Source organism: Rosa chinensis, chromosome 3 (assembly GCF_002994745.2).
Source record: "Rosa chinensis cultivar Old Blush chromosome 3, RchiOBHm-V2, whole genome shotgun sequence".
NCBI classification, from domain to species: domain Eukaryota; kingdom Viridiplantae; phylum Streptophyta; class Magnoliopsida; order Rosales; family Rosaceae; genus Rosa; species Rosa chinensis.
The window spans coordinates 2,531,137-2,549,966 of record NC_037090.1 but is presented as its reverse complement, the minus strand read 5'-3'; the positions used below and the strand labels follow the sequence as shown (position 1 = coordinate 2,549,966).

Sequence of the window (18,830 nt, the reverse complement as noted above, 5' to 3'; positions counted from 1 at the left end):
CACGTAGAATATATAAACGTCATGGTTATTCAACTCGTGAAAGCTTAATTGATTGCTGAAATAGCAGAAATCTACTACTCCGATTTAATCTACAGCATGTGCTTGCGTGCGTGCGTGTGAGAGAGAGAGAGAGACGTACAAGATTATAAGCACTTGCCATTCGCATAATTCTGAAGCGTGCATCATCCATTATGTTCCTCCTTGCATTTTTATCCAAACTAAAGCAATTTAAATATGTATGTGTCTCGGTCCTCTTCCCAGAAAGTATTTGATTCAAACATTGTGTCTGTGCAGTCACTGAAACTGACACTGTCTTAAGTCTCGTGCACTCTGTTGCATCCAACCGTTTCAGAAGACATGGGAGCACTGGCAAAGATTGAAGTCGCATGCACCCTTGAAGTCTCAGAGACTTGAGCCCAAAAACTTGTTTGATGCTGGGAGGAATGGTCTCAATCATGGTTTTACTTAGATCTAAGACTTGCAATGCGGGAAAGCTATCAAAGCAATCTGGAATTTCTTTTAACAAACTGCAGGTTCTGATGTCTAGATATCTCAAAGAGCAAAAAGTGAACGAGGGAGGCAATAATTGTAGCTTGACACAGCTACTAAGTGAGAACCACTCGAGAAGGTTTAATTTGTAGAAGCTCTTTGGGAGTAATTTAAGACTTGTGCAGTCAGAGAGATCTAATGTCTTAAGCCCAACAAGATTCCCAATTGATGAAGGCAGCTCTTCAATTTTCGTCCCTCTTAAATTAAGATACTGCAGATGTTCCATAGGCTCCTCAATTTCCGGAAAGTTTGTGAAACTAGAGCAACCAGAGAGATCAAGTCTCTCGAGAGATTTCAACTTACAAATGTCATTTGGGAGACTGACAAGGCGATCACAATAACTCAGGTCAAGTGAAATGATCCCAGTCATACACATGAATGATGACGAGGGCACTGTTTCTATATTTGTCTGCCTCAAAGAAAGAGAATTGAGGGATTTCATCTTCCATGGACTGCTCGAAAAATTCTTAATGGACCAACAGCAATGAAGATTCAATTTAATAAGTGTTTCAAGAGACCAAATTGATGAAGGCAAATCCTCTATTGCAGTTTCACTTAAATCTAAGAATTCCATCTTGCTCGGTATCTTTGGTAGAGTACTGATCTTGGAGCAATATCCCAAATTCAGATGAGTAAGCTTGGTAAACTTTTGAAAGTATGAAGGAACTTGAATCAAACCTGCGCAGCTTTGAAGATTTATACTCTCAATGTTTACACTCTTTGACAGGTCTGGAACTTCAACCAAACTTGCACAGCCAAGGAGATTTATACTCTTAATGTATACACACTTTGACAAATCCGGAACTTGAACCAAACTTTTACAGCCTTGAAGATTTATACTCTCAATGTTTACACTATTTGACAGCTCTCCAACTTCAGCCAGGTTCATGGAGTAACTAAGATCGATCCTTTTCAAGTTCTCAGGATTCTGTAACAAATTAAAGAGAAAAGGCAAGAATAACTAAAACCCGAATATATAACTTTTCCCTGCACTATATTTAATGCATTCAATTACTAACTTAAGCATACCTGGCCTTGTTTCCAAAGTGTCTTAAGTTTGCTCCAGGGCATATGAAGCTCAACAAGATTGTCTGGAAAAAACTTTGATGGCAAAGATTTCAAAGGGTAACTATGCCAATACAGATATTGAAGGGCATCAGGAAGATACTCTAGATTTGCCTTGTGGTCAAGATGTATAAATCTAAGCATAAGAAATCTTAAGTTATGCATCCCTGAGAAAGCTTCAGGATCCAACATTAGCCAGTTAACACAATTCCTGCTGGAAATGCCTCGTACTCTGGCAGTTCCCTAAAGAAAAAAAGCAAAGAAAAGAAAAACATCAAAACTACAGTGATTCGTGGAAGTCCATCTAACTGCTTTTCAGGAATAAGCGTCTTCTAACTGCGTATTTTATCTATTGAATTCATAAGCTTTTTCACACACAAAAAAATATTATAAAAAAAATTAATTAAAATAAAATAAAATAAAAGTAACGCATTGAACTTTACCGTATTCCTTTTCAATACATGATAGACATCCTCACAATTGTGCAACCTACTGCGCTTTCCCCGCTTTTCAGTACTTTCTTCACGGACTATCTCCCAACCCATTTCTTGGATCACATCGTGCATCCATATGCAGTTGTCTTTAATTGATATGAGAGACATATCTATGAGAATTTCAATTCCATCATCCGGAAATAAACCACAGGCAGCTAGCATTCTTTTTGCATCACAAAGTTTCTCCCTTTTGTGAAAGCATGCGATATCAAGGAATATCTCCTTCTCATTTCTTTTTAATCCATCATAACTCGCTCTGTATACAGTCTGAAGTTCGTCATCGGGAAACTTTTTCAATTTGTCCCACAATAGTTCCTGTTCTTCTTTGCTCTTGCAATGAAGGAATAGTTGTTAGTTGGTGAAGCTAGAAGCTTCGTCAGTTTCAATCAATGTTTTCAAAGGCGTTGCCGAGGCGCGCCCGGGGCGCGCTCCGGTGTGAGGCGACCGGAAATTGCCTCGCCGGATCAAAATGAGGCGTGCTGCTGGAAAAGCGTCGCCTAGGCGACGGAGCGTTCGCTTTTTGCAGAAGCGGCGCCTGAGGCGGCGGTGCGAGGAAGAAGAAGAAGACGCGAGGATCTTTTTTTGTCCTTTTTCTTTCCGTCAAAACGACGTCGTTTTGACTTTTTTTTTTTGATTTCCCCCATACGAAGTCGACATCTATCGTGGTAGACTAGTCTACTTCTATCAGATTGAGAAGCAAACCTTCTCTCTCTTCTTCTTCGTCGTCAACGACCTCCGACAAGTCGCTGGTCACTCTGGTCTCTGTGGCTTCTAGCGAAGGAAGGCGAGAAGAGTTCCACACCGAAACGATGACGGATGAGGCGTCGGGGAATCTGAAGTACGATTTCTATTGGAACCCAAAAAAGTGAAGGTAAGCTCTGTAAATGAAGTTTTTTGGGATTTTTGATGATTTGCAGGTACTAATATTCAGACGAACGAGGAGGTTGCGATTAAGCTTGTGAGTTTTATCTTTGCGTTTTTCAATTTTGCGTTTTGGCATTGAGAAATTGTTGGTTTTGACTTTGATGTTTTTGGCTGAGATGATGAGTTTGTGCTGAATTGACCTTGCAATTTTGATCAGTTTGTGATTTTGGGAGGGATTGGTTTCTGGGAATAGAAAGAAAGCCATGTTGAGACTTGTGCAAGTGGAAATTTTGTCTCTTGTGAGGAATTGTTTTTGCTGTTGTTATGTAATTGTTAGTGTAAAGGCGGTTATCGAGAGGGCTTGCGATTGGGTGATGCTGGGAAAGGGTAATTTGAAAATGCAGAATGCGGTTTGTGTATTTAGTTACCGTCAAGGCCTGGATTGAGGCTGTAGTTGGTCGGTGTCTACCCCAAATGAATGAGATCCACTTTTTGGAATAAGTTTTTTAACATAAATTTGGTTGATTATGAATTGGTTTAGTGAGACTTGTGATGTGCAGTACTGTAAGGTAATCAGACCACACGATATTGCTTACATAATGCATTTATTTCTGAACAAGTGTATTTTTTCTTTTTATTCTTTTGCATATTCGATTATGTCATGACTTTGTGTTTTGGATAGTCTTCCATGGCAGGGATTGAAGGCTGGAACTAAAAAGCAGAAGTATGAGAAGATCAGTGAAAAGAAAGTGTCAACATCAATTGAGGTTAACTGAATCTCATAGTATTGATTTTATGCACAATAATGATTCAATGGATCAGAGGAATGTCTCGGCTCAGTTGCTGCGCCTCTTTTTCCATGACTGCTTCATTGAGGTAAAGAACTCAGATTCTTCATGACTTTGGTGTGAGTTTTTTTGTAATATGGCTTTAATTTCTGGTTTGGAGTATCGAAATATAGGGATATATGGATTCTTGAAATTACGGATTTCTTGATTGTTCGTGGCTGATCAGCTTGGCATTGAATGTGGTTTGGGGTTTTGCTCAAATCGGTTTTAGTAATTTAGGGATTTCTTGACTCTTGAAATGCTTAAAATGTAGCTTGATTCTTTGGATTTTCCTATATGGTTGTTGTTTGGAACCTTATTTAAGTATATTCATATTATTTATAAATGTAGTGTATTATTATAATAATTACGGGAAAGGCGACGCCTCAATGCCTTGAGGCACTCGCCTCGCGAGGCTCTAGGTGGTCGCCTTCGCCTTCGCTTTCGCATTTGAAAACATTGGTTTCAATACGTCTCTAATGCCAGCTGTCTCCAGCTGTAGTATCTGGTATCTCCAGCTGTAGTATCTGTTAATTAGTTGATTAGTTACTAATTAATTAGTCATGCTAATTAGTTAGTTAGAAAGGATGAATAGGTCGTGACTAGTATAAATAGTAGATCTCTTGCTCATTTTCTGTAACAAGAACTGCTATAACAGAAAGATTGGTGTGATCTTCTCTCTCGTTTTCCTCTCTCTCTCTCTTGCAAACTTCGAACTCTAGCTCTTCTCTAAGGCCATGGCTATCATGGTATCAGAGCCTTCATAGATTCGGGATCTGTAATTCATGCTTCCGCATTCTTATTGTTGTGTGAGTGATTATCTTTTGTGATTTCAGATTTCGTTTCGTCTCTGCTACGATTTGAAGCCTTGATCGTCTACGAAGCTTGAATCAAGTGTCGCTCTTCTTCAACTTTCAATTCGAAGCTGTTCTTGTGCTCGCTGATCTTGTAAAGGTGAATCATACTTGTCTCTCTACTTCTGTGAAGTGATTTGTGTTTTCGAGCTATATTCTTGAGCAAAATGAGCAAAATGATGTATAAAATCTTGAGCACTATGTCTTGTTGAGCAAGATCTGAGCACTGTGTCTTGTTGAGCAAAATCTGTGCTAACATTCTAGAAAATTGAAGAGATATTTTGTGTATAGAGCACAATTTGAGTAAATTGTTTTGGTGATAAGTAATATGAGTGGAAATGTCTGAGCAAATAGGGCAAAATTGAGTAAACGTTGAATCAAATTGAAGGATCTAGGGTTTAAGGCTGCTAATCTCTATTAAGTTGTGGAATTTGGCGACGTTCTTGCAATTATTGTTCTCTATAGGAAATTATTGTTGGATATTTGCAGAAGGTTACTAATGGCACCTCGAATTGGTACTACACCTGCACTTACTCACTCTGATGTACACTCATTATTGAGTGTGATTACTATGCGACTGGGAGAAAGAAACTTCATCAAATGGAGCTTTCAGTTCGAGTCTACTCTAGCTGGAAATGGTCTTTTCGGATATTATGCTGGCACTGAGGTGGCTCCACCTCGTTATGCCCTTACTACAGAAGGCCAGGTTACTAATGAAGAAACTGATGCATATAAAGCCTGGAAACAAACTGATATGGCTCTACTGAGTTTGCTTATGGCAACACTGGATGAAGACATTGTGGATGTGATTATTGGCTGCAAAACATCTCGGCAAGCCTGGCTTGCACTTCAAGAACGTTTTTCTGCTGTGTCCAGAGTGAGTGTCATGCAGCTCAAATCTGAGTTACACACACTTAGAAAAGGAGGAGAATCTGTTGAGAAGTACTTACAGCGCGTGAAGAATGCTCGTGATCAACTCCTGTCTGTTGGAGTTGCTATTCCAGATGAGGACATTATCATTGTTATCCTAAATGGACTGCCAGACGAATATTCCACAGTTAGAACTGTGATTGAGGGACGAGAGACAGCTATTACTCTTCGAGACCTGAGATCTCAATTGCTTTCTGCAGAAAGGCGCATTGAAGGAAGTTTTTCCCTCCATTCCAACATGAGTGCTATGGTGGCTCGAGGTGATGGATACAGGAATGGAGAAAGAGATGGTGATACAAGAGGATGGGGTCACAAGGGTGATGGTAAAGGAAAGGATGGAAAACAAACTAGTGGCAGTACTGAGTGTCCAGTGTGTGGAAAGAGAGGACACACTGTGGACACATGCTTTCGGGTTCACAAGTGTCAAATCTGTGGGAAACATGGTCATCTTACCAGCACTTGCTATCAGAATCCTGAGTACAAGAGTCAACAAGCTACACTGCCTCAAAATAGGTCATCAAGTAATGGACCAGCACCTGAGTGCCAAATTTGCTCTAAGAAGGGTCATACTGCTACAAATTGTTTCTATAGATCAGATGTTCCTGCTGGACATCCTTCATTGTCTACTCCTACCTGTCAGATTTGTGGATTAAAGGGCCATGTTGCTTTGAATTGTACTCACAGAACCAACTTTGCCTATCAAGGCTCTGAGCCACCTGCCTCTCTTGCTGCATTGGTTGCACAAAATAATGGTGATCACAATGGTATGTTTCAGCCATCTCATGGTGGATACTTGGTGTCCAATGGAGCTACTACATCAACCTTCCCTGGTGGTTTTCATCCAAGCATTGGAGCTTCATCTTCTGGTACTGCTGGCACCTCAAATAATACTGAAGTATGGGTTGGTGATTCTGGGGCTACTCACCACATGACCTCTGACCTGAGGAACTTGACCATTGCTCAACCTTATGCCTCAGACAACAAGATCACTATTGGCAATGGAGCAGGTTTGACTGTAGCACATACTGGGTCTAGCTACATTAAGCCTGCTAATCATGTTTTGAAACTAAATCAAGTTTTACATGTTCCTAGTCTAGCCATGAACCTGCTATCCTTTACAAAATTATGCAGAGATAATGATTGCTTTATAACTCTTGATGAGAATGATATTGCTCTACAGGACAAAGTAACAAAAGCTGTTCTGTATCAAGGAAAGAGTAGTGAGGAGGGACTGTTTCTCTTCAAGACACCACAAATTTCATCAATAAGTTCCCTGTCGCACACTGCCTTTGTTGGATCTTCAGCATCTTTTCCTATTTGGCACCAGCGTTTAGGTCATCCTTCTCAACCTGTGATGACCAAGATGCTCTCTAGCTCTCAAATAAAGCTCTCTAATTCTCCTCCTAGTCATATTTGTTCCTTTTGTTTAGAAGGTAAGATGCATAGACTGCCTTTTAATGATTCAGTGTCTCACTCTTCTGTGCCCTTCCATAAGGTGCATTCTGATGTATGGGGACCTGCCCCAAGCTTGTCCATAGAAGGATATAGATACTATGTTACATTCATTGATGACTGTACGAAGTTTGTGTGGATTTTCCCACTTATCAATAAATCAGATGTTCTTGCCAAATTTGTGCATTTCTGTGCTTTTGTCCAAACTCAGTTTGGTTTGACAATTAAGACATTTCAGACAGATGGTGGAGGGGAGTTTAATAGCAAAGCCTTTCATAATTTTCTGCTTTCAAAAGGTATTTTACATCAAATTACCTGTCCTTATACTCCTCAGCAAAATGGAGTTGCTGAGAGGAAAAATAGACATATTGTGGAAACAGCTATTTCCTTGATGTCAACTGCAGGTCTTCCTAAACAGTTTTGGTTCCATAGTACTGCTCATTCCTGTTATCTAATCAACAGAATGCCATGTAAGTCACTGCATATGTCTTCCCCTTATGAGCTTCTATTTCATAAGCCTCCTGATGTAACACAACTTAGAGTGTTTGGTTCTTCTTGTTATCCATATCTTAGACCTTATACTCATGACAAATTAGATCCTCGAACTACTCAGTGTGTATTCTTGGGTTATGCTCTAGGGTACAAAGGAGTTTTTTGTTACAGTATCTCTCTCAACAAGTTGTGGATCTCCAGGCATGTTGTTCATGATGAAACCACATTTCCATTTTTGGCTTTCTCTCCGTCTGCATCTGCTAAGGCTGATCCTGTTACATTCTTCCCCACTTTTTCCCATTCTTCCCCACCTCAAGTGCAGCCCTCTACCATAATTGTTGTGCCACTCCGTGAGGACCTCACTGAGTTGCAGGGGGACATAAGTACAGATGGTGGTGTTGGTGTTGCTAATATCTCCACTACTTCTGATTCTGATAGTGCATCTGAAGATATTCAAGACCCTGAAGATATTCAAGACCCTCATTCTGAAGATATTCAAGACTCTCATTCTCAAGGAGAAGATGATGTTGATGTTGAACATGATGCCCCACAAGTAACTCAAGTAACTGAATCTCAAGCTCAGGAAACAGAAGCTGCAGGAGTTAATGGTCTCAATGAAAATGAGTTAAATGCATTACAGTATGGAGGAAGCATTGATGCAGGTGACAACTTACCTCAGGAACTTAATTTCATTGTGGACCAAAACTATAATGATCATTCTATGTTGACTAGAGCCAAGAATGGAATTGTGAAACAGAAAACTTTTGAAGATTTTTATTGTTTCTCTGCTATTACACAACAAAAGCTTTATGCTGAGTATCCATTCTTCAGTGGTTTTACTGCTATTACTGATATCAGTGAAGTGATTGAACCAAAATCATTCAAAGCTGCTACAGGAAAGACAGAATGGGATAATGCAATGCTAGAAGAAATTGAAGCATTAGAGAAACAAGGTACTTGGTCCCTTGTTCCCTGTCCAAAGAACAGAAATATAGTGGGAAGTAAGTGGATATACAAAATCAAGAAAAATCCAGATGGCTCTATTTCAAGATATAAAGCAAGATTGGTGGCTCAAGGTTTTAGTCAAGCCAAAGGTCTGGACTATGATGAGACCTTTAGTCCTGTGGTGAGACACAGTACTGTGAGAGTTATTTTGGCTCTTGCTGCCATGAACAATTGGGAGCTGAGACAGTTAGATGTTAAAAATGCTTTTTTACATGGAGATCTAAAGGAGGAGGTTTATATGGCTCAACCACAAGGTTTTGTTGACGCGATGCATCCTGATTATGTGTGTTTGTTAAGAAAATCCCTCTATGGCTTGAAGCAAGCTCCAAGAGCATGGAATGAGAAGTTTACTAATTTCTTGCCAAGCCTGGGGTTTACTTTCTCTCATTCTGATCCAAGCCTCTTTGTTAGACACACTGCTGCAGGAATGGTAGCTTTGTTACTATATGTAGATGATATTGTGATCACAGGCTCTGACTCTGCAGGTATTCATGAGGTTATTTCTGAACTAAGTATGGTGTTTGACATGAAGGATCTCGGGGCTTTAACATACTTTCTTGGATTAGAGGTGACCAGAGTTCAACAAGGTATATTTCTGAGTCAAACCAAATATGCTAAAGATTTACTTGCTAAGACAGGAATGGATACAATTAAATCTTGTAGCTCTCCATGTCTTCCACATTATCAAATGACAAAAGATCAAGGTACACCTCTCAAAGATCCCACAATGTACAGAAGCATTGTAGGTACCCTGCAATACTTAACATTCACACGACCAGATATAGCTTATGCAGTCAATACTGTTTGCCAGTTCATGACAAACCCCACAGATATTCACTATGCTGCTGTCAAAAGAATTTTGAGGTACTTGCAAGGGTCTTTACATAAAGGGTTGTTTTATAGTTCTAATGGTGCTTTGAATAATGCTGTGTGTGTGAAGGCATTTTGTGATGCTGATTGGGCTGGAGAAGTCATACAGAAACGTTCTACTACTGGGTTTGTTGTATATCTTGGCTTGTGTCCTGTATCCTGGCAATCCAAGAAGCAAGGTACGGTGTCACGCAGCTCTACTGAGGCTGAATACAGGAGCTTAGCCAACACTGCTGCTGAGATTAGTTGGATTAGACACTTGTTGTGTGACTTGAAAGTTAAGATTCCTCGTCCTCCGTTGCTTAAATGTGACAATCTGTCAGCTTTGGCTTTGGCATCAAACCCTGTGTTTCATTCCAAGATCAAGCATTTGGATAACGACTTTCACTTTGTTCGTGAACGTGTACAACGTAATGATCTCTGCCTTGAATATGTGTCCACCACAGAACAAACTGCAGATATTTTAACAAAAGGGCTGCCTTCACCAATATTTCGAACACATTGTACCAATCTCAGACTAGTAAACCTAGCTGAGCTTGAGGAGGGGTGTTAGTTGGTGAAGCTAGAAGCTTCGTCAGTTTCAATACGTCTCTAATGCCAGCTGTCTCCAGCTGTAGTATCTGCTATCTCCAGCTGTAGTATCTGTTAATTAGTTGATTAGTTACTAATTAATTAGTCATGCTAATTAGTTAGTTAGAAAGGATGAATAGGTCGTGACTAGTATAAATAGTAGATCTCTTGCTCATTTTCTGTAACAAGAACTGCTATAACAGAAAGATTGGTGTGATCTTCTCTCTCGTTTTCCTCTCTCTCTCTCTTGCAAACTTCGAACTCTAGCTCTTCTCTAAGGCCATGGCTATCAATAGTGAACGCAAAATGTTAAGGGCTAACGGAATTCCTGCAGCATGATCTCCCACCTTCTCTAAAAATTCTGGAGTTTCTGTAAAATGTGTGGGAGCATTTAAATGGAAAAGCTGAAGAGATTCAACACCATTTAATTCCTCCACCTTGTATGTCTTCACATCATGGTCAGCTACGTCCTTCACTTCTAGAGTCTTCCTAACTGGTTGCATATCTCGAGTTGTTATAATTATTCTACTTCCTGGGCCAAATGGAACTTCTCCAACTAAAAATGTTAATTGGCTTGAATGGTTCACGTCGTCAAGAACAACAAGGACTTTCGTACGGCGGAGCCTCTCTTTGTCAACGGCACCTATAGTTCGAGTATGGATAGTTAAACTCTTGTCTCCTAGTAATTGTCTAAGAAGTTCATCTCGCAAAAGATACAGCTCAGGAGAGAAAGCTCCTTTGGTACCTGATCGTTCCCTAACATTTGCAAGAAAACAGTGAGCTTCAAATTGAGAAGAGAGTCCGTGAAATACAGCATCAGCAAGGGTGGTCTTGCCAATACCACCCATACCCCAAATAACCACTGAGCGAACACGAACATCTTCTGGGATGACGTCTAATTCCAATAAAATTTTCTTAATGCGGCCTTCAACTCCAATCAAACCAGTTAAATCGCTTGACGATTCACGATTCAATTTAGCCAACACTTCTTTGACAACTTGCTCAACTAAATCAGAATCATGCCTACCACAAATGACCAAGTACAGGCAATTAATAGTTATTCATAAATGTATTTTTCTAACTTTAATCCATTAGCCAAAAGCAGAAATTAATACAAGTAAGAGAGTTACCCAACAGTTCTTGAAGCTGAATCAAATCCAGATAGATTGGCTGCTTTTTCTAAAGCTTCCTTCCACTTGGGCACCTTTCCCGTCTTGTCCTTCAACCTCCGTTCATGTTCAGAAAATGCAGTCTTATAACTTCCTACCTGGTAGCGTACATGTGCTGGATCTATTTGGTAAAAAATAGGTATAACATGTTGTCCATGTGTTTCCTTGCGTTCCAGTATATAAGCAAGTTCATCCAAGCACCATGTGGAAGAAGCATAGTCTTTTGAGAAAATGATCAAGGAAATCTTTGATTCCTCGATTGCTTTTCGAAGGGCGGGTCCAACTTCATCTCCTCTCTCAAGTCTGTAGTCTATGTAGGTTTCCACTTTCCTCCGTATCAAAGAAGCGTGAAGATGGCTGGTAAAAGTCTGGCGAGTATCCTCGCCTCTGAAACTGAGAAAAACATCATACTTTTCTTTGGGGTGGATGACAGAAGAAGAAGCCATTCTGCTAAATGTGCAGATCCACGAGTCAAAGCACGCTTCCTTGGGACCAAAAACTCTCCAGATTATGACAATGGTGGCCTGTCAAAAACATATAAAAGATGGTTACTTGCTCTGTGATTAGAAAGAACAAAACTTGAAAACAAAACCAAGTAGTTAGAAACATGAATGGTAGAGACGAGAAAGAACACTAGCAAGTTCTAATATGGTACTGGAACCAGAGAGTACTAAAATAGAAGGAAAGTAAAGGAAATTGCAGAAGAGAGAATTTGTTATATCATTTCATAGTCTTTCAATGAGGCCAAGGCCAGTACATATAGCTGAGAATGAAGGATACGTGTCCACTAAGAGATAAGGAACAAACACGTGATAACAGGCTGGCAGATGACTATTGACATGGCACACTACCAATAATACTGAAAATAAAGTAGGATTCCTAGTTAACAAGTAAAAACAATGAAAATATCTGAATATTGGAGCAGAGCCCCAATATCCCACCTCCCTTGACAAACACCATCAGTTACCCCTTAAAATCTGGAAAACGCTTCTGAAATTCTTCTGCACATTCCCACGTGGCATCGTCCTCTGAACCATTCTTCCATTGAATCAACCATCTCACCTCAGGTTTGTTACCCTTCTTGAATAAAGCTCGCTGAAGCACCTTAGCAGGAACCCAATTGCTCTTGTTGGAATCAAAACTAGGAGGTAAGGTTGGAGAAGGAACTACTGAGCTTCCAAGTTTCTTCTTTAGAAGAGATACATGAAACACTGGGTGCACCCTTGCAGAAGCGGGAAGCTCTAACTTGTATGCCACTTTACCAATCTTTTCTATCACCTGATAAGGACCAAAGTATTTTGGAGACAATTTGTGGGATTTCCTGACCTGCACTGACTTTTGTCTGTATGGCTGCAATTTGAGGAATACCCAATCACCAATGTCAAACTCTCTTTCAGTGTGATGTTTGTCATAGTAAACCTTCATTCTGGCCTGAGCTTGTTCCATGTTACACTTGAGCTTGCTCAGTAATTCATCTCTGTTCCTCAGTACTAGATCCACTTGATGAACAGCAGTACTACCAGGGACATATTTTCTCACTTGAGGAGGAGGAATTCCATAAAGAGCTTGATAAGGAGACATCTTAATAGTTGAGTGATAAGTGGTATTGTACCACCACTCGGCCCAAGGCAAAATATCTGTCCAGTGACCTTGCTCTTCCAAAATCACACATCTTAGATACTGTTCCAGAACTCTATTTAAGCATTCCGTTTGACCATCAGTCTGCGGATGGTATGCGGTACTCATACACAGCTTTGACCCTTGTAATTCAAAGAAATTTTTCCAAAATGCACTGAGAAATATGGGATCCCTATCACTGATAATGCTCTCAGGCATCCCATGAAGCCTAAAAATTTCCTGAACGAACAGTTCAGCCACACTTCGAGCAGTGTAAGGGTGCTTAAGAGCAATGAAATGAGCATACTTAGTCAGCCTATCAACAACTACTAAAATAGAAGTTTTACCTGCACTTTGAGGAAGGCCATCAATGAAGTCCATTGAAATATCAGTCCATAATCCAGCTGGAATTGGATTTGGTTGAAGTAAACCCGGAGGTGATATAGTCTCATAGTGAACCTGTTGACAAATAAGACATTCTGAAACAAAAGTCTTCACCTGTTTTTTAATTCCAGGCCACAGAAAACTCCTCGAAATCCTTTTGTAAGTTCTTAACCAACCTGAATGCCCGCCACCCTTACCACAATGCAATTCCTTAATAATTTTCAATCTCCAATCGTCTGCATCAGGAACAAATATTCTCTTTTTATAAAGCAGCTGGCCATTAGACGAGGTAAAGTTCTTGGAAGTGATAGTGCCCTGCTCAATGCCTTCCATCAGCCGTTGAGTTTCAACATGAGTGTGACACAAGATGGATATGTCATTTATAAATTCAAACACAGGGCTAGAGACCCCCATTAAGGAATTCAACTCACCTTGCCGAGATAAAGCATCAGGTACAATGTTGGTATTACCAGACTTGTACACAATGGTATAATCATAGCCAAGTAACTTTAACAACCATTTTTGTTGAGCAGGGGTAGTGATTCTCTGATTTAAAAAGTACTGAATCGTTCTGTGGTCAGTAATGATTCTAAATGGGTGTCCCAGTAAGTAAGGCCGCCAATGTTCAACTGCAAACACCACTGCGAGCATTTCTTTATCATAAACACTCAATGCTAGATGCTTGGGAGCCAGAGCTTTACTAAGGTATGCAATGGGATGGCCCTCTTGAGACAAAACTGCGCCAATTCCAAGACCGGAAGCATCACACTCAACATCAAATTTTTTTGTAAAATCAGGTAAAGCTAAAACTGGAGTCGAACACAAAGCAGCTTTTAACTCTTCAAAAGCCGTTTCAGCCTCAAGTGTCCAAACAAAGTTATCCTTCTTGAGCATGTTTGTAAGGGCTTTAGCAATGATTCCAAAATTCTTGACGTATTTCCTGTAATATCCTGCCATGCCTAAGAAACCCCTTAACCCCTTAAGTGACATAGGCTTTTTCCAGTTCTTGATTGCTTCTATTTTTTCTGGATCCACTGCCACCCCTTTCTCTGAAATGACATGGCCAAGGTATTCCACACTCTTGGCTCCAAAGGTGCATTTGCTCATCTTTACCTTTAACTGATGTTCCTCCAATTTTGAAAAAACAACCGCTAAATGTTGTAGATGTTCTTCAAGAGACTTGCTGTAAATAAGAATGTCATCAAAAAACACCAAGACAAATTTCCGTAAGTGATCTTTGAATATATCGTTCATCAATGACTGGAAGGTAGAAGGGGCATTCGTGAGACCAAATGGCATTACAAGAAATTCATAGTGGCCCTGGTGAGTGCGAAAAGCCGTCTTGTGGACATCAGCCTCATGCATACGAATCTGATGGTAACCTGACCTCAAATCCAGCTTAGTGAAGTAAACAGAACCATGCAACTCATCTAATAGCTCATCCACAATTGGTATGGGGAACTTATCTTTGACTGTTACTGCATTGAGGGACCTATAATCAACACACATCCTCTTGCTGCCATCTTTCTTTTTTACCAAAATAACGGGAGAAGAGAAAGGACTGGTGCTTGGTTGTATCTGTCTCCCTGCCAAAAGTTCTGTACATATTTTTTCTACTTCATTTTTTTGAAATTGTGGAAATCTGTAAGGTCTCACACTAACGGGAGCAGCTCCAGGAACTAACTCTATTCTGTGGTCATGTAACCGAGGAGGAGGTAGTCCCATTGGATTTTCAAAAAGAGTTGCAAAGTTGTCAATCAAAGAAACAATATTGGGATGAACATCTTTCAAAGGTTGGTCATTAGCAGCAGATATAGCTAACAGTTCAATACACAAGGCTTCCTTCTCTTGTTTCAATAATTTGGTCATAGCAGCAGAACTCACCATAGAAGTCTCACTAGCTAAAATGCCTTGTAAGAAATGAGATTTCCCACACAAACTGAACCTCATGGTCATTTTCTCATAATTCCAAATTATATCTCCCAAGGTTCGTAACCAAGTAGCTCCCAAAAGAATTTCACAACCATTAACAGGAAGGATAAATGCTTCTATATCCACTGGAGTATCCTGTAGCTGCAGTTGAATTTGTAATTTGCCAGCAGACTTCACTTTTAATCCACAAGCAACAACAACTTGCAAGGATCGGCCATAATCAACCTTGATATCACTATGTTGTAACAAGCTAGGGTGGATAAAAGAATGAGTTGCCCCTCCATCAATGAGAACATGAACTTCCTTTTTCCCGAAAATTCCCTTAAGCTGCATAGTCATAGGATTTTCCATGCAATTAATTACGTGTAGAGTGGCAGTTTCCTCACCTTTAGTTTCCCCGTCATCAGAGTCTCCTTCAACAAGGTCAGATGGAGGAGGGACGTCAACTTCATCTTCCAGAATACCTTCAATCAGTAATGCTCTTCCTTGTCCTTGACCTGGTGTTCTCTTGCACACATGACCTCCCTTATATGGCTCATCACAAAAGAAACAGAGTCCTCTTGCCCTTCTTTCATGGTAATCATTTTGAGTCCACTTTCTGTCAGAAGTAGTACTAGCTTGTGTATTATGTTTAGCAGATTGAGCAACTGGTGGCCGCAGGGAAGATGTTTGAAGGTTTCTGCCTGAAGCAACTGGATTTCTCTGTTGTAAATTGTAGCTAGGAAAATGAGATCTTTGAACATTGGACCTCGCATTTCTGTGGCCAGCATGTCTTTCTTCAAAAATCATCGCTAACTCATAGGCTTGGTACAAGGAGGTTGGCCGCATTGCTCTCACATCTACCTGAATATCTTCCTTAAGTCCCCCTAAGAAACAGGCAAGCAATATATCATCTGAAAATCCCGGAGCTCTTCTTGCATTTTTGTTAAACTGAGACTTGTATTCACTTACTGAACCAGTTTGGTTAAGCCTAATCAAAGCAGACTGATAATCTGCTCTAGAATGGGAACCAAACTCTCGCATCAGAAGTTCAGCAAAACCAAACCAATTCCCAGGGTATTGATGTTTGAATAGATGCCAAACATCCGCTGCTTCATCGGTTAGATGCATAGCAGCAATAGACACTTTTTTGTCCTCTGGAATTTGATACAACTCGAAGTATTGCTCTGCCTTATTAAGCCATTGTAGAGGGTCACCATCACCAAAAGTTTGAAACTCCAACCTCATTTGTCGCATAGTCGGAAGATTTGGATCCATCTCAGGTTGTAAATGAAACTGTGGTTGTGGAATAGCATGATGAGTTTGAGGATACTGATAGTGAGCATGCTGTGCTTGCGAAAACTGCGGAGGTTGAAAATGAGAGTACGGTGTTGAAATGGTGGAATAGGTAGATGAAGCCTGAGCTGGTATGGGTTGAGTAGACAATTGTGATGTTAAGTAATGGTTCACTGCAAATGGTAATGAAGGCCTGGCCATCTGTTCCTGAAAATTAAGATTACTGGATGGAAATTGCCATGGAGGTATCATTGAAGAATTGCTAGACTGTCCGTGCTGTAGTGGCCCTCCCAAAATAGAAGTTCCATGAACATAGTGCATATGTGACACAGGTATACCATGAATAAATTGAGAATTAGAAGCAGGTATGTTAGTATAATGATTGGGAGCTACGGTATGCTGATAAAAATTAGATTGATAAGGAAAGCCACCGTAATCATGTCGTTCTTCCCTATCTCTAGCTCGAAAAGCATCACCCATTAACCTTTCACTATGACCAACAGATCTAGTCACAACATCAGTAGTAGCAGCGGTACTAGCAATGGATTTACCTCTTTGGTGACTTAGACTGCCACCAGAAGCTACCTGTGAGGAGGATGGTGAAGGCGGTACCGACACAGAAGAAGTAGGAACTGTCGTGCTAGGGAGAGAGAACCCAGAAGGACCCCCTTCAGACATAGTGCTTAATATTCCCAAGCCAGCTACAGGAAGAGGTTCGGAGGAAAGAAATCCTTGGGTACCTGCTTCAGAGATGGGTAGAGAGCCAAAACGAAGATTGTTGGGGGAATTTGGATCGGTCGCCGGTCGTGAAGAAGCAAGCCGAAGCTGATGAAGTTCTTCAAGCAACCGAGTCTGCATCTCAGCGTTGCTACTCTGCATCTCAGCGTTTCTGCTCTGGATATCAGCATTTTGAGCACGAAGTGAGTCTTGAGCAGCACGAATCTCCTCCACAGAAGCACGCATATGTTGAATCTGAGAGTCAAACAGCGATTGTTGAGCAAGATAATCCAACTCCGTCGCCGTTAAGTCACGGGTCACCGGATGACCACCACCGCCTTTCGGTTTTGGCATGAGCGCAAGGGCTCTGATACCAGATAATATGGTACTGGAACCAGAGAGTACTAAAATAGAAGGAAAGTAAAGGAAATTGCAGAAGAGAGAATTTGTTATATCATTTCATAGTCTTTCAATGAGGCCAAGGCCAGTACATATAGCTGAGAATGAAGGATACGTGTCCACTAAGAGATAAGGAACAAACACGTGATAACAGGCTGGCAGATGACTATTGACATGGCACACTACCAATAATACTGAAAATAAAGTAGGATTCCTAGTTAACAAGTAAAAACAATGAAAATATCTGAATATTGGAGCAGAGCCCCAATAAGTTCTTAGCAAAAAGTAAGGGGAAATAAAGCAGATCAGGCTGTTGGAAGAGAGATCGAACACTGAGAAATTATGCTGATCTGATCAGTTTTCAAGTTCAGGTTTGATTTGCACAAAATTAGGAACTTCTTATCTCTTGGGGCCAAACTCAATCTTGGTAGGAGAGACAGAGAAGAAACTGAAGAAAAGTTCCGAGCACTTCGTTAGTCATTGGATCAAGAATTGTTGGCACATAGACGTAAGCAGAGACGTTGTAAAACGAAAAAAAAAAAAGGAGTGAAGTTCTATGCACTTTCGTTACGTTATATTTCAATAATTCAATCTAACCACTGTCATTAATGTAATGGCTAACATTGCTGACTTTCTGTGCAAATTGTGTTATTTTCAATTTCTCAAAATATAATTTAAGTGGAAGATATTGTACAGAGAAGAGAGTTGTTTCCATCCATTGAACCACAGTGCTTAATGTATTCCGTATATTTGGTGTCACTCATCATGTTTTATGGATCGGATATCATTTGCTTTCACATCGATCATTTCTGATCATATTCAAGCAATTAAGAGTATATATTTAAGCAAAACTAATGGTAACATTCTCCATTGCAGATCCTAGAATTTTTCTCATTTTATACAAAGATTCACAGTATAAACAGTGGTCAATGAGAAATATATAACATCTAATCAATTTATAATGCAAATTGGATATTTAAAGCATTGCCAATCATATTTTCTTGCTTAGAAGTTAGAATGAATGCAATAACAAGAGAAACAGAGAAACAAATCAGTCAATAAAATTTGCGGAATAGAGACATCCAAGTGAATATTTACATAGAGAGACATAGAAGCTGAGAAACGTACCTATTACGTATTACGTGATTAGAGAAGGATTAGTATGAGTTGGGTTGCAGTTGGCTTTGATGGGCCGATTCTCCTAATTCAATAGATTGTTTGTCTCTGTTCATGTAATAAAGTAGTATCATATGGGCCTTCACGTATTTTTCATGTTCTTCTATATCAAATTTTTCCAGCAATAATAATAATAATAGTGCTTTCCTTAGGACTCCTAACTACACAGGGAATGGCTTCACTATCTTG

At 40.1% G+C, this 18,830-nt stretch overlaps 2 protein-coding genes across 2 annotated transcripts; both read right to left on the bottom strand.

Moving 5' to 3' along the window:
* Window positions 1-10,235: 10,235 nt before the first annotated feature.
* Window positions 10,236-11,587, bottom strand: LOC112192534 (disease resistance protein RPV1-like). Its single transcript, XM_024332302.1, has 2 exons — window positions 11,103-11,587; window positions 10,236-10,995 (listed from the first exon to the last, which is right to left on the bottom strand). The coding sequence occupies exons 1-2, from the start codon at window positions 11,585-11,587 to the stop codon at window positions 10,236-10,238; spliced, it is 1,245 nt and encodes a 414-aa protein (XP_024188070.1).
* Window positions 11,588-12,104: 517 nt separating this feature from the next.
* Window positions 12,105-17,420, bottom strand: LOC112192533. Its single transcript, XM_024332301.1, has one exon. The coding sequence runs from the start codon at window positions 17,418-17,420 to the stop codon at window positions 12,105-12,107; it is 5,316 nt and encodes a 1,771-aa protein (XP_024188069.1).
* Between the last annotated feature and the right edge of the window lie 1,410 nt (window positions 17,421-18,830).